Source organism: Ursus americanus, chromosome 4 (assembly GCF_024610735.1).
Source record: "Ursus americanus isolate L20-20 chromosome 4, mUrsAme1.1.p, whole genome shotgun sequence".
NCBI classification, from domain to species: Eukaryota; Metazoa; Chordata; class Mammalia; order Carnivora; family Ursidae; genus Ursus; species Ursus americanus.
In genome coordinates, this window is record NC_142130.1 from 96,433,920 (window position 1) to 96,446,829 (window position 12,910).

General features: G+C 58.6%; 1 protein-coding gene across 6 annotated transcripts in view; it reads left to right on the plus strand.

Moving 5' to 3' along the window:
- The window catches only part of PDE9A (phosphodiesterase 9A), a 93,099-nt gene extending 84,428 nt beyond the window's left edge, over positions 1 to 8,671 (plus strand). For 3 of the 6 annotated variants that reach the window (XM_045774153.2, XM_087861830.1, XM_045774152.2), the window contains exons 11-16: positions 950 to 1,063; positions 3,617 to 3,721; positions 4,427 to 4,555; positions 5,695 to 5,790; positions 7,270 to 7,378; positions 8,065 to 8,670. In XM_045774153.2, coding sequence (XP_045630109.2) covers positions 950 to 1,063; positions 3,617 to 3,721; positions 4,427 to 4,555; positions 5,695 to 5,790; positions 7,270 to 7,362 — 537 coding nt within the window. In that variant the 3' untranslated portion in view covers positions 7,363 to 7,378; positions 8,065 to 8,670. Of the gene's footprint in view, positions 1 to 949; positions 1,064 to 3,616; positions 3,722 to 4,426; positions 4,556 to 5,694; positions 5,791 to 7,269; positions 7,379 to 8,064 lie in introns of all 6 variants that reach the window. The other 3 variants (XM_045774149.2, XM_045774151.2, XM_045774150.2) reach the window with 3 other exon arrangements.
- Positions 8,672 to 12,910: the final 4,239 nt, after the last annotated feature.

Sequence of the window (12,910 nt, forward strand, 5' to 3'; positions counted from 1 at the left end):
AAAGCACAGAATTCAGAATGCCCCAAAATACATCTGAGATGAGCCCTATTGGCTGACGTCACTTCTACACCTGACGCTGTAGCTGTTTTCTGGGGAAACCCAGAGGTCTGTGCAGCACACACGTGTGTCCTTACACATGTTTTCGGGGTGACGGATGGTCACAGCTTCAAATGTTACTTCTGCTAAGCCAGTATTTGGTTAACGAGGTAATAAAATATTTATATTTTAAAAATCTCTGCATCCTCGGGGCACCCGGGTGGCTCAGCCGGTTCAGCGTCTGACTCTTGATCTCGGCTCAGGTCTTGATCTCAGGGTCATGAGTTCAAGCCCTGCACTGGGCTCCACACTGAGCGTGGAGCCTACTTAAAAGAAAGAAAAATTTTTAAATCATTGCATCGTCCTTTACAAATGTGTGAGTAGAACAGTGCTGTCAAATATAGCCTGACTTTGATGGCTCCCAAGCAGCAAAGGCACAGATCCCATAACAGGGGAAAAGTCTCCTGGAAAATCGGTTATTGACCTCCAACGATGTGATGTGAAAGGAACAGCCATATACCTGATTCCTGGATTGAGGGGAAGCGTTAGTCCTTGGCTGAAGGCAGCCGTCACGAGGAAGCATGGTGCTGAGCCTGCCACCTCCAAGCGAATGGGCCTGGCGGGCCTGGGGTCACTGCCTCCTCCTGGCCTTGGCATTCGGGGCCCGCTTGCAGCGCATGCGTGGGCTTGAATCCCCAGCCTCCACTCGCCAGCCGCAGCCTGGGAGGCTCCCCAGCCTCCTCAAGGCTCTGTTTCTTCATCTTGAAAATGAGGACAGTGATTCTCAGAGACACACATCGAGCTGGCACGAGGACCAAGTGGACACTGTGCGAGGAGGGCTCAGCACGCGCCAGGGCTCGCGGAGTGATGCTGGGACGGTACCCGGGGTTAACATTTTGTTTTCACTTTTCAGGGGATGATCACATTAATTTTAGCCACTGACATGGCAAGACATGCAGAAATTATGGATTCTTTCAAAGAAACAATGGAGAATTTTGACTACAGCAATGAGGAGCACATGACCCTTGTAAGTAGCTTGTTTTAGCTTGTTCGGGGGCTGGTGCATGAGTCCCACCCTCTAGCCCAGACCGGAAACCAAGAAACCCAAACCCTTGCCTGGCCCTGGAGCGAGGCATGATTAAAGTGGGCGCCGAGTCACAGCGCCTACCTGGAAAGCCCCCAGCGGGCCCATGTCCCGGTTAGAGACAGCTTTCCCAATTCCTGCATCTCATTCCGACGAAGGTGGTGAGTGGGTGAAGGCAATCAATCCATCTTGCTCTGGTTTCCTGAGAACAAAGTTGGTCCTCCCACGAAGGCACGGCCCCAGAAAATACTCTGCATACCAGCTTCTGGGCGGGAAAGTCAGGGCCCTGCAGGGCCCCTTCCCGGCTCCCCCCTCCATGAGCAGGGGCCGGGCATCCAGAGAATGGGAGCAGACCTCTCCAGTGAGGAGAGCCCACCTGGGTCTGCACCGTGCCTGCCCTCTTAAGAAAAAAACACAGGGAAATGTCCTTCCCAGTCTTCAGAGAAGGGGTGACGCTGAGCCTGGTCTGCGTGTGAGGCCTGCTTTCCGGCATTCTCTCTTTTAACACTGATGGTCCCTTTCCATGCCTAGAAGCTGAGGAATAAGGACAGCCCTCTGAGATCTGGCTGACCTTCTGAGCATCCCGTCCCTGAAACTGAATTACAGCTAACACACAAAGTGTGCAGACAAGGACCTCGAGTTTTCCATAAGTGAACAGCAGGAGAAAATGTCCCTGCGAGCCAGGGCCTCCGAGGCATCCCTTCATGGGGCCAAACACGGGGAGATGCGGTCACGCTGGAGGGACGTCCCTGCTCCTGAAAAACCAGCGGGGTGTGGGAGGTGCCGCCTGCCCTCCACAGCGGGGCAAGGAGGAAGGACAAGTAGGCTGTGCCCCTTCGGAGTCTCATGTTCCCTCTAACACGTAAGGAAAGGCCCTCAGGGGCAGGAGGCCAGAGGTCTTGCTGCAAGGGGTCGAGCGGTCAGGACAATGAGACACCCAACTGTTGGAGCAAGGGGGAGAAAGGGGCGCTGGGTCCACAGGCGCCATCCGCCCCCACACAGAGTGAGGGTCCATGGCCTGCAGCACAGACCAGGGGATCGTGCCTTGGCCGAGGATCCCCCAAAGCACCCACTTCTTGAGGGACACAGGGGCTGGAGGAGGTAGAGGGAAGGGCCCAAGAGTGGAAAGGTTCTGGGTCAAAATGGATTCTAGGGCCTCAGCCGAGGCCCCCAATAGGAGGCCTGGATACCGTGCCCCTTGTGGCCGGGGCCAGAGATCCTGGCACAGCTCCCCCCAGCACGGCAGTGCCCAGGTGTCAGGCCAGCTTCCCTCAGAGGCCTGTTGGGCAAGGCCCTATAATGGCCTGTGTTCTGGAGCCGACTCCCAGAGGAGACAAGGAAGGCCTGGATCGACTCCCAGGCACTGATAAGGAAGGGTGGTGACCAGGGACAGGGAAAAGGGCAGCCGGGTCACCCTGAGGTTCAGCCGGGCCATGCCAGATGCTGAGCTGAGTGGAGAGGTGCTTTGCCGAGTCAGGGTCCCCGCCTGCCTCCTGGAAGACCGGGTGCAGACAGCCCGGGCCCACTCAGGGCCCACAGCCCACACTGCTGTGCCTAGGGGGACTTCCTGCTGGGTCACCTTCAGACCCCAAGCGGTGGCCTGTGCTTTGTCCCAGGACGTCGGTGACCCCTGGGGACAGTCGTGTGTGGCAGCAGGGGACCGTGCTAGGGAACACCCTCTGGCTCTCGGGAGCCAGGAAGGCTGGAAGGAGGGGCCAGAGCTGGACCAGGAAGGCGGTGGGCAGCAGGGGGAGGCCAGGCTCCTGCAGGGTGGTGGCTTAAGCAGGAAGTGCAGGGGCCCAGGCAGAAAGCGCAGGCTCATGGGGGAGACACAGGCCTGGGAGCACAGGGCAGAAGCCCACACCGCCTTCAACGCCACGTGATTTTTCTGACTCCTGGCAGGAGGGGCAGACGGTACGGGAGCTTGGCCCGGAGGACACCCCTGGGGTCACAGGCAGCAGTGCAGGTGCCCCTCCCGATGAGGGGCACGCGGTGCCCAGGAGGATGCCTCCCCCCGTTTCTGTGGGGGCCTTCCTCTGATACGCTCACTGCTACCAGGGGTCCCACCACCACCTACCTCAGTGGGTCTCCTTATTACCCTTTTCACCTCTGCCTGCTAACGGAGACTTCTTTCTATACGTTTGCGTGTCCTCAACAAGCAAGAAGAGCCTTTCTAACTTTACGATTTAAGTTTGTATCACAAAACATGTCTGTGTTAAACACACTTTTCTACTACTCAAGCCCCCCCAAACAGATTCTGATCCCGTGGGGGTGCGGTGATGCCCCGTTCTCCGGGGGGCGGCTGGGGGTCTAGACGCAGACTGCTGGCGCACCTGCCCAGAGCGAGCTCGCGGCGCCGTGGACGGAGGCAGCAAAGCTCAGTCACTGTTGGCCAGCGGCACAGTCCTCCATCCCCCGGGGTGGCAGGTCCAGACCCAGACAGCAGCCATGGGACGTGCTCTGTGCCCCATGCCTGATCCCAGATCTCTCTTCCAGCTGAAGATGATTTTGATAAAATGCTGTGACATCTCTAACGAGGTCCGTCCAATGGAAGTGGCAGAACCTTGGGTGGACTGCCTATTAGAAGAATATTTCATGCAGGTAAGATAATCCCACACCCACCAGGCCCCCGGCCGCTCGGCTCAGCCCCTTGACGGGCTCCGTGATGGAAAGGCGATGGGTGTGCCCAGGGGGACTAGTGGAGCGGGTCACAGACGATCTCTCCAGCCTCCAGAAAGCCCTCACAGCAGGTGCACACCCAAGATGAATGGGTACAGTGTGACACAGGAAAGACAGGAACAGCCCAGGAGAGCGAACATTGGAACCCGCCGCCTGTGACCAGTAACTGAGCAGCTAGTAGGGCAGACAAGGCAGGCGAATGGCCAGAATGATAAGCAGCAGAGGCAGGAGGGGCCCCCGGGGCGGGCCGGCCGGCACGTCCAGCCCTGGGGAGGCCGTCAGACAGAGAACCCAGCCAGCCCACACGGGAAGATGCCGGCAGGCCAGTGAGGTGGACCCCAGGAGGCTGGGGGTCCTGGAGGCCGCCTCTGCCGTGCAGCAGCCGGGGGACACGCTGCACCGGCCGCACCTGTCCCTGCACCCTGTCCTCACGGCCGGCCCTGCACTCCCTCTGAACGCTCCGGTGGCCACCGAGACACCGCCTCCATCCCTGTTGCTGCCACTGCCCCCACGGCAGAGCGGTCTGGTCGGGTGAGGCACAGGAACGGGCCCCGAGCCCTCAGACCCACAGAGTCCCCAGATTTCACAGATATTCCTCTCTAACATGCGGCCCACTGCATCTCCCAGAGCGACCGCGAAAAGTCCGAGGGCCTTCCTGTGGCCCCTTTCATGGACCGGGACAAAGTGACCAAAGCCACGGCCCAAATTGGGTTCATCAAGTTTGTCCTGATCCCGATGTTCGAAACGGTGACCAAGGTGAGTGAGTGTCACGTCTGGGAAGACGCCACATTGATACACACATGTGCACGCGCACACACACACGCACGTTCACACGCACGCCCGTGTGCGGTGTGAGGTGGAACCCGAGGCCCCTCCGTCAGCATCCCCAGAGTCCTCACCCTCTCGCCTCCCCATCTCAGCCCCCTAGCCTTCCTGTCTCCATGCCCCCTGGAGCCACCCCAGGCCGTCCACTCCCAGGGCACCTTTGCATTCAGAAGGACCTCCTAACCTGCTCCACTCTACCCAGCACACGGCCATCCCCAGGCTGATTTTAGCAAGGAAACCATGTCTGCCTCTCTCCTGAGCCTTCCATGGCTCCCCATTCCCCCAACACAGGGAGAGCTGTCCCCCTCGTTGCACGAAGTCCCCCGCCCTCCCTGGCACTCCTGTCTTACAGGACGGCCCACAGCTTCTGGTCCTCACCTTTCTTCACACCTTTGCCTCCTAGTGCACTGGTTCATCGGCCCCATGCGGCCTACCAGCCTTCCAGAACCACCTCAGCCCATCCTCCCATAAACCTCATTCACTGCTACTTCTCTGGGGACTCGTCCCCCCTGTACATTCCTTGCATGGACTTCCAGGCCTTTATCATGGCCAGCGGGTGCAGGGGCGCAGGACTGCCATGTGGGCCCACCCTCCCCCCTGCGGCAGGACCGGGATGTGACTGGGGACGCACGGACGGCATTATGGGGCCGAGAGCTGCGTGCACAGGGTTCCACAGGGTGGGGATGGCAGGATGGCTGAGACCACGCCACGGGACGGTCTGGTTCCTCCAGCCACGGGGCTGTCGGGAGACTGGAGGTCAGGCTGGCATCTGGACGACAGACATTCGGGGACAGGCGGGTGCAGGACAGGCGGGTGGAGGGCAGGTCCATGTGAAGTGAGAGGACAGAAACAGAGCGGGACCAGGAGGTGGGTGGGCAGGTGTCGGGCCTGCGAGTCTCCAGGAGCCACTGACCAGATAGCCTCAGAACCGGGGTCACCAGGGACCCCACGGCAGGGGTGGCCCAGAGGCTGCGAGAACACTTGCTGTGCGGTTCCCCTGACCCCCGGGTTCCCAGACGCTTTCTGTGGTGCCAAGAACGATGGACCGTGAACCCGTTTGTCTCTCCCAGCTCTTCCCTGTGGTGGAGGAAATCATGCTGCAGCCCCTCTGGGAATCCAGAGATCGTTACGAGGAACTGAAGCAAATGGACGATGCAATGAAAGAGGTAACGTGAGCCACGTGGGAAAGGCAGTCTTCCTTGTGGCGCTTAGCAGCGCAGGCCTGCGCCGGTCCACGCTCCTGGTGCCGCGGCAGGAGGGCCCGCTGGACCGGAGCTCATTTCCATCCCCCCGAAATCCAGACCCCGGCAAACCAGGGAATCTATACTCTCCATGAAACCAAACTGCATCCAATGCTCCGTGCCCCTTGGGGGGAGGGTCACACCGTCCCCCATCGTTGTGCTGTAATCAGATGTGCCAGGGTCTCTCTGAGTTTCAGATGCCCTCAGAGCAGTGCCCCAGCCCCTTGTGCATCCCTGTCCTCCTCCTGCCCCAGGGCTGACCTTGCTCAGTGACAGGGCGGTGAGATAAGACGCTCCCCGCCGGACAGAAGCCACTACCCACATCCCGGAGCTCACACATGGCGGCCTGGCCCCCTCAGGGTCTAGGAGACTGGGCCTGGCCCTAGGCTGCTGTGAGGCCGGGTACTATGTCCAGTGAAGGTCCAGCTCACATGTTCAGAGCCGGTGGACAGGCGTTCTGCACAGCCTGTGAGCGGGTCTGGCCACGCCAGGGCCTCGGTGCGTGCACATCTCTGCTTCGGGGACCCCTGCCTCCTGAGACCCACGCAGAGCCCCACCTCTGATGTCCAGCTGCCCTCAGCCCGCCGCTGCTACCCCCTCTCTACAGGGGCCCTGATGCAGCAAGAGCCATGTCGTGCTGCCCCACACTCATCCTGGTCTGGCCTCAGCCGCACCACACACCCCACCCCGTGCTGTCCCCACCACTCCCTTCAGTCAGGGCTCCCTGGTCATAGTGCCCCCCGGCCTTGCCACTAGGAACCCCCGTGCCCGCTGAGCGCCAGGTGGTCTCCCAGGTGCCCTATGTTGCTCTCGTCCCCCCCAAACTGCTGTGTGTACAACACCAGGCATGTCGTCGGTGCTCAGGAGCTGCCTGCTGGTCGATGGACTTTCCAGACCGGCAGCTGGTTTCTCTAGTCGGATCCCTCTACCAGAAGGTCGAGGAGAGACCCTGAGACTCCAAAGCCTACAAGAAAATGGTACAGAGAGCGATGTCTGAGCAGGTGTCCCTGGCGGGGCCCCTGGCATTCCTGGGCCCCTCCGAGAGCCATCGCTGTAAAGTTTCCAGGCCCAGACGCCTGGTGGGGGCCACTCGGACCCCCAGGATACTTTCCTACCCCCAGAAGGACAGACCCGCAAAAGACAAAGGGCCACGGGCTCCGTGTTCACCCCCGTCAGTCCACTGGGCTCTGCCTCCAGGGCCAGCTGGTAGTCCCAGCTCGGGACTGTGGCCAGGACGGGGAGGCCTCCCGTAGCAGGGAAGGTGGCGGGTGCGCAGACAGCGCTACAGACATCCGTCTTGGTGACACATGTTAGCATTTCACTCAACGGGAAGCTCTTTAGTGGACGAGCAGGCACTCACGGGCTCCTGGAACCTGATTGTCACCTGCTCTGTCCTGCTTACAGAAGACAGAGAGCCTGACGGCCGGGGACACCAATGTGCAGAAAGAGAGAAACAGAGACGTGAGGAAAAGCAAAGATAAAGCCATCCTGAATTGACATCTCAATGAACATGGTAATTCCTATGAACACGGGGCGGCAGTGACGACCTATGGGGGTGGCGGGGAGGAGAGAAGGAGGGGAAGGCAGAAAATCCGAACGGCTGATGGGCTTGAAGTGAGTGAGATTCTGATTCCTTGCCTGTAATTCATAGAATTCGGCTCTGAAGGAAGGGGGACATGCTTTGGTTGATAGCAAAGGATCGGTCATGGGCATACGGGCCACTTCCAAGGAAAAGCACACTGTGAAAGCCCCCCAGAAACGCGGTATCGCTCACATGGCTTGAGCGTTTCCCGGGCACCCGACGGTAGCTGCTCGCGTGGCCGCGTCAAAGGCACACTGGCCCCTTCGGTCTGAAGGGTGACTGGAGAGATCCCCAGTTACACAGGGCTGGGACGCGGGGTCTGGTTTCGTGCGGAGGAGCAGTGACCAGCGCGGGCACCCGACAGGCCCAGCTTAGCTAAGGACAAGCTGGGTGACCCGCACCAGGGTCTCAACCTCTCTGAGCCTCAGAGCCTCATCTCTCTACTCGTGGGAATAATACCGTTACTATTGTTGTTCTGTCCGTTAAACGGGCAGAATGCCGGGACACCACACGTGCCTGGAAACATTGGCATTTTGTTTTTCAGTCACATCCTACTTTTTCTAATGGTTCAGAGGAGGGATCAAAATTGTTGTATTTGGCGGAAATGTGTTCAACAGGGTATGCGGTTTTAAGCATCGTCTGCACATCGTCCTGCGACGTCGGGTAGTGCCTGCACATTTTCAGTCCCAACAGAAGCTTCTTCCTTTTCCAAGCAGCCCGAGCCTGAAGGAGGCAGGACCGGCGCGGGCCACGGTGCAGGACCGGGCTGGCTGAGCCTCGCGGGAGCCGTCCGTGCAGGGAAGAGTGGACTCTGAGCGCCTGACTCCACAAGACTGCGTTTTCTAAGAACTGTTTTGTTCACGGATACAAAAAAAAAAAAAAAAGGAATTCATGATGCTGTACAGAATTTTTATTTTTAAACTGTCTTTTAAATAATATATTCTTATACAGAAAAGGGGTACTGTACTTATTCTTCGGTAGTGCTGTGTATCCTGGGGCTGCTTCCGAGAGTCCCCGGAGCCCCCCAGCTCTCCAGGGGAGACGAGGAACTGTGCTTTTCCCGCAGATGTATCTTACAACAGTTTTCCAGTGTGATGTGATGCTCCGTCCCGTGTAAATTCAGAATTAAATCTCAGGCGGTGCCCGGAGCGTGTCCTGTGTGTGAGCAGCGAGGGGACATTGGTGGCTCTGCGCGGGGAGGCATGGGGCTGGAGGCGGCTCAGACGGACACGGGGCCAAACACACAACCAGGCTGGCGCCCGTTTACAGGGAGGTGGGCACCAAACACCTCAAACAGCAGACTGTACTCAACACATCTGAGGGGTCTGTCTTGGGGGAGGAGGGCTGTCCTTTCTTCCTGCCTTTGTTTCGGGGGCAAGAATTGGGGACATTCTGGGTCGCCCTGTAGCCCGTAAAGGGAAACCCGACCCCGGCTGGTGGGCAGTCAAGCTCTGAGGGGCAGCGCACACCCAGGCCCTCCCCCAGCGCCCCGCGTACGTCCAGACCCCTCGACAACGGGCAGCGCGCACCTGGGCCCTCCCCCCGTGCCCCACGCGCGTCCAGACCCCTCGATGCTTCCCAGGGCTGCGCACGCCTCCTCTGCCCCCTCTCCAGACCGAAGAGGCTCTGCTCTGAAGAAGCCTGTGAAGGCTGCCACATAATCTGAGTGCTGTGGGCATTTCATCTGGTGTTGATTAGTGTCCTCCGCACATTCATTCCCTCTCGGTGGATTCCAGAACGCTACTTTCCATCCCTGAATAATTCATTTTCTGCTGCGACATTTTCCATCACTTCTCGAATCCAGTTCAGTATGAATGGGGGCCTTGGGTTCTGCCTCTCTTCGTGGTCCTGTTTTTCCTTTTAACCCTGTTAGAGCCAGTACGCGTGGCAGCTTCGGCGACAGAACACCGAACTCGGCAGGCGTCCGGAAGGGATGCACGTCAGCCTACGCCTCCCCACTCGCCACCCGACTCACAAGGTTGAGACCCGCTAGAGCTCTCTGACCAGTACCTCCCACCCACTCAGTTGTACTGAATGCCCACCTCGCCACGCTCTGCCCCCGTCAAACGTCACACGGCGATGACTGAATTCAGTGCTTGTGCACGCACACACATTAACCACACAACCGTGCACATATGCGTGTGTATACACGTCACGCACATAAACAATCCCATGTACACCTGTGTACACGCGCGCGCGCACACACACACACACACCCTAACGCGCTTTGTCTGCATTACCGGGCTGAGGTTATACCAAGTCCTGGGACAGGGAAATCAGCATCTCAGAGGAGTCTGTAACGAGAGCAGCTCTGTGACAGTCCGTACCCTTGGTGGCAGCCTGGTTTCCACCAGTGGAGACCTTACAAACTGGCACGAGAGCACCAGCTCCCCGCAAAACGCTTCCTCCAACCTTCTGCCTCCAGAATGCTTATGTACTGGGGTCTTTGCACCCCATCAGCGGAGCCCATGGGGATGACGCGGCCCCAGCCTGAGTCACCTTCCACATGGGCACAGCCCCTCCCTTTACCGCAGCCAGCCTCTGTCCCAGGGACAAGCCCGAGGCTGTGGACAGGGGCCTGTCCGCCTGGTTCAGCCTGCTCACCCACAGCCTGGAACAGCCCTGCCCCAGGACGCTCCACATGTGGGAGCTAAGTCAGTGATGGCGTCGGCACTGGGGGCTGGAGGGTAAGACGTGGCCAAGTGTCAAGTCAGCGTGAAGGATGAAATGTCCAGAGCTGTGCTGCCCATCGAGGGACACACACAATGCCCCGCGCTTTCCAGAACTTGATGGAGCCCGCTGCTGCCACGGTCGCACAGGCAGCACTGTTGCCGCGAGACTCCTGCACCTTGCCACCAGCCAGCCACGCCTCCGTCAACCTGTGTTCACACAAGAGGACAAGAACATGCTGTTCTCCATTGTTTTTCTCCCCCCAAATTTCTAGCAACTGAAGGAGTGATGCATGTGTCAAAAACTGGATCCAACAGACACCACACACCTCTCTCCTAAATGTCATGTGCCAACTGGGAATGAGAGGTGCCACCTGGGAATGCAGCTCCCACCCCCCACCTCCGTTTCTTCTCCTGCTAAGCAGAAGACCAGTGCAGCCTCCGTGGCTCCAGCGCTGACCTCGACAGTAAGGACAGAGAACAGAGAAATGTCTGTCACTCCCACCTGGGATGGGGACCCCAGGGCCCAACACTGCCCATCTCACACTACCTGTCCTGTGTCCAACCACAGGCACCTTCTGCACCTTCCTCCCTTCATACTGTCCAAAGCCAACATGACAGTCTCCGTTTGCTGACATCTTTAACCACATCACGTCGGAAAATCAATTCCACATGGTGGTTAAACACTAAACATACAAAATACTTAATCTCCGATCAACAGCCCCTGGCTTCCAGCAGCCTTTGGGACAGAGAAGCAGCCGCTCCACACGGCCAGAGGCCACGGAGCTGCCCCGCCGCATCCCCCGCAGGAAATGCCTGACCCCGTTCTCGCTCCGCGGGCAGCTGCGGCCCCCACGCTGGGAAGCGCTGACGAGGGACAACGTGTCGGGCAGATGAGCTAGACAAGAGGCTCTGCTCGGGTTCACCGCTCGTCCAATATCGCCATAGAAGAGTTTTTAAAGTTTAAACCACAAGAATTTAGCTGTAGTCTCTCTAAGAGGCGGATAAAATTGTCACTCTGGATTTTGGGGGGCAATTTTCGATCAGTAGCCAAGAGGAGCTGGATGAGGACGTTAGAGACTCACCCTGTGTCCTGAGCAAATCTCCCCAGATTCACCGCCGGCCCTGTGTCCTGTTGGGTGATGAATGCAGGGAGCCAAGCGAAGATCCGACGAGGCAGCATTCACGCCGGGGCCTCGGTGTGACAGAGGCCCTGCAGCCAGGACAAGCGGTGGGCTTGTGAACCTGGGGTGCGCAGAGAGGGCTGCCAGGTAGAGGAGCAAGACGGAGGGCTGCGGGCCTTCTGGAGCGTGGCTATGCAGAATGCCCACACGCAGACGCCAGTGAGGGAGAAACCCCGTGTCAGCAGGAAGAGAGGGAGGTGGAGTCCCAGGGGCCACTGAGCCAGTCACTTGTGAGAACAAGGGGGAATGTCCAGCTGCGGTCACCACTGAGAGAGCCTTCCCAGGTTCGACACACAGGAGGAAGCCTGGCTCCCAGTGAAGTCCCAACAGCGCAGAAGCTGGGTTGGGGTGACTCGAAGTGTTCATAAAGGCAGACACCCTACAGAAAACAATCTCCCAGGACCCCACGCGCCTTAGGGGCAGCACTGGTGATGTATGTACGCGGAACTCAAACATCTACCAATTGAATGAGTGAGTCTGAGTATGTGGTCGCTAAAGACTCATGTAAGAGGGAAAAAGTCACACTGCAAAATATGTGTGTGCGCGCACGCGTGAGGTGGGGGCAGGGATACTCTTGCAGGTGTGCGCAGTTGTGCGAGGATGTGTGCACGCACATTTATAAGTGTATGTCTGCCTATTAAACACCTGGCCTCGCTCCCAGCTGAGAAAGGAAGTTGAAAAGATGGGAAGATGCGAGCTTTCGTGCCTGGCTCCGTTTGCAAGCCCAGTGCTCAAGGACATTTGGGCTTCGTTAAGGGAAAAGAGACAGGTGGGGAGGAGAGGGGCACAGCAGAGAGACAGGGCGTGGAAGTATCCTGCAGCATCCAGCGAGCAGTCATGGCAGTGAGAACTCTGGACTCATTTCTGCTGTTTTCCTTAAAAGTTATTTTACAGAAAACACAAAATGCATTGGACGTGCCGATTGGAACGTAACAGAAGGAAATACGAAGCAACTGCGGCTGGCTGACCGGTCTGCGTGTTCTCAGTGCTGCCGGTGGATGCCCAGAGTCGCCCATTAATTAACTGACGCATGTCCGCAGGCTGCTGATCGACCTGGAGGAAGCGGCTGGCCATGCACGCTTAGCGGCCCGCACTAGGGAAGCGCCAGCTTGCCGGATACGTGCAGCATGCCAACCACAGTTTCCCGGCTGGGAAGGAGCCACACAGCACTGCCCCTGCTGGTTAAATAGCGCCCACCACCCTCGGACAGGCCCATCCATCCTGAATGGAACCCCGGGGAAGCCTGCCAAGCCAGCCTCCGCCCATGGCAGCCCCACTGCTGACATCCAGCCGAGGCTGCTCCTTGCCTCCCATGCTGGTCCAGCGCCTGCCATCTCCATGGAGGGTCACCCACAGGCCACCTGTTCTGCAAAGAGTCTGGCAAGAATGGACCTGAGCCCTTCTGGGTTTCTCTACTCACTGCCTGCGAGCACTCCCCGCCTGCTGTGTGAGTGTCCTACGGCGGCCACGACAAAGTGCCACAAGCTTCGTGGCTTAGAACAACGGGAATTCTCTCCCGGTTCAGGAGGCATGAGGTCCGAAAACCATGTGGGCCGGGCTGCACTCTGGCTCCTTCCTCTCCTCTTGCTGATTCTGGGGGCTACCAGCGG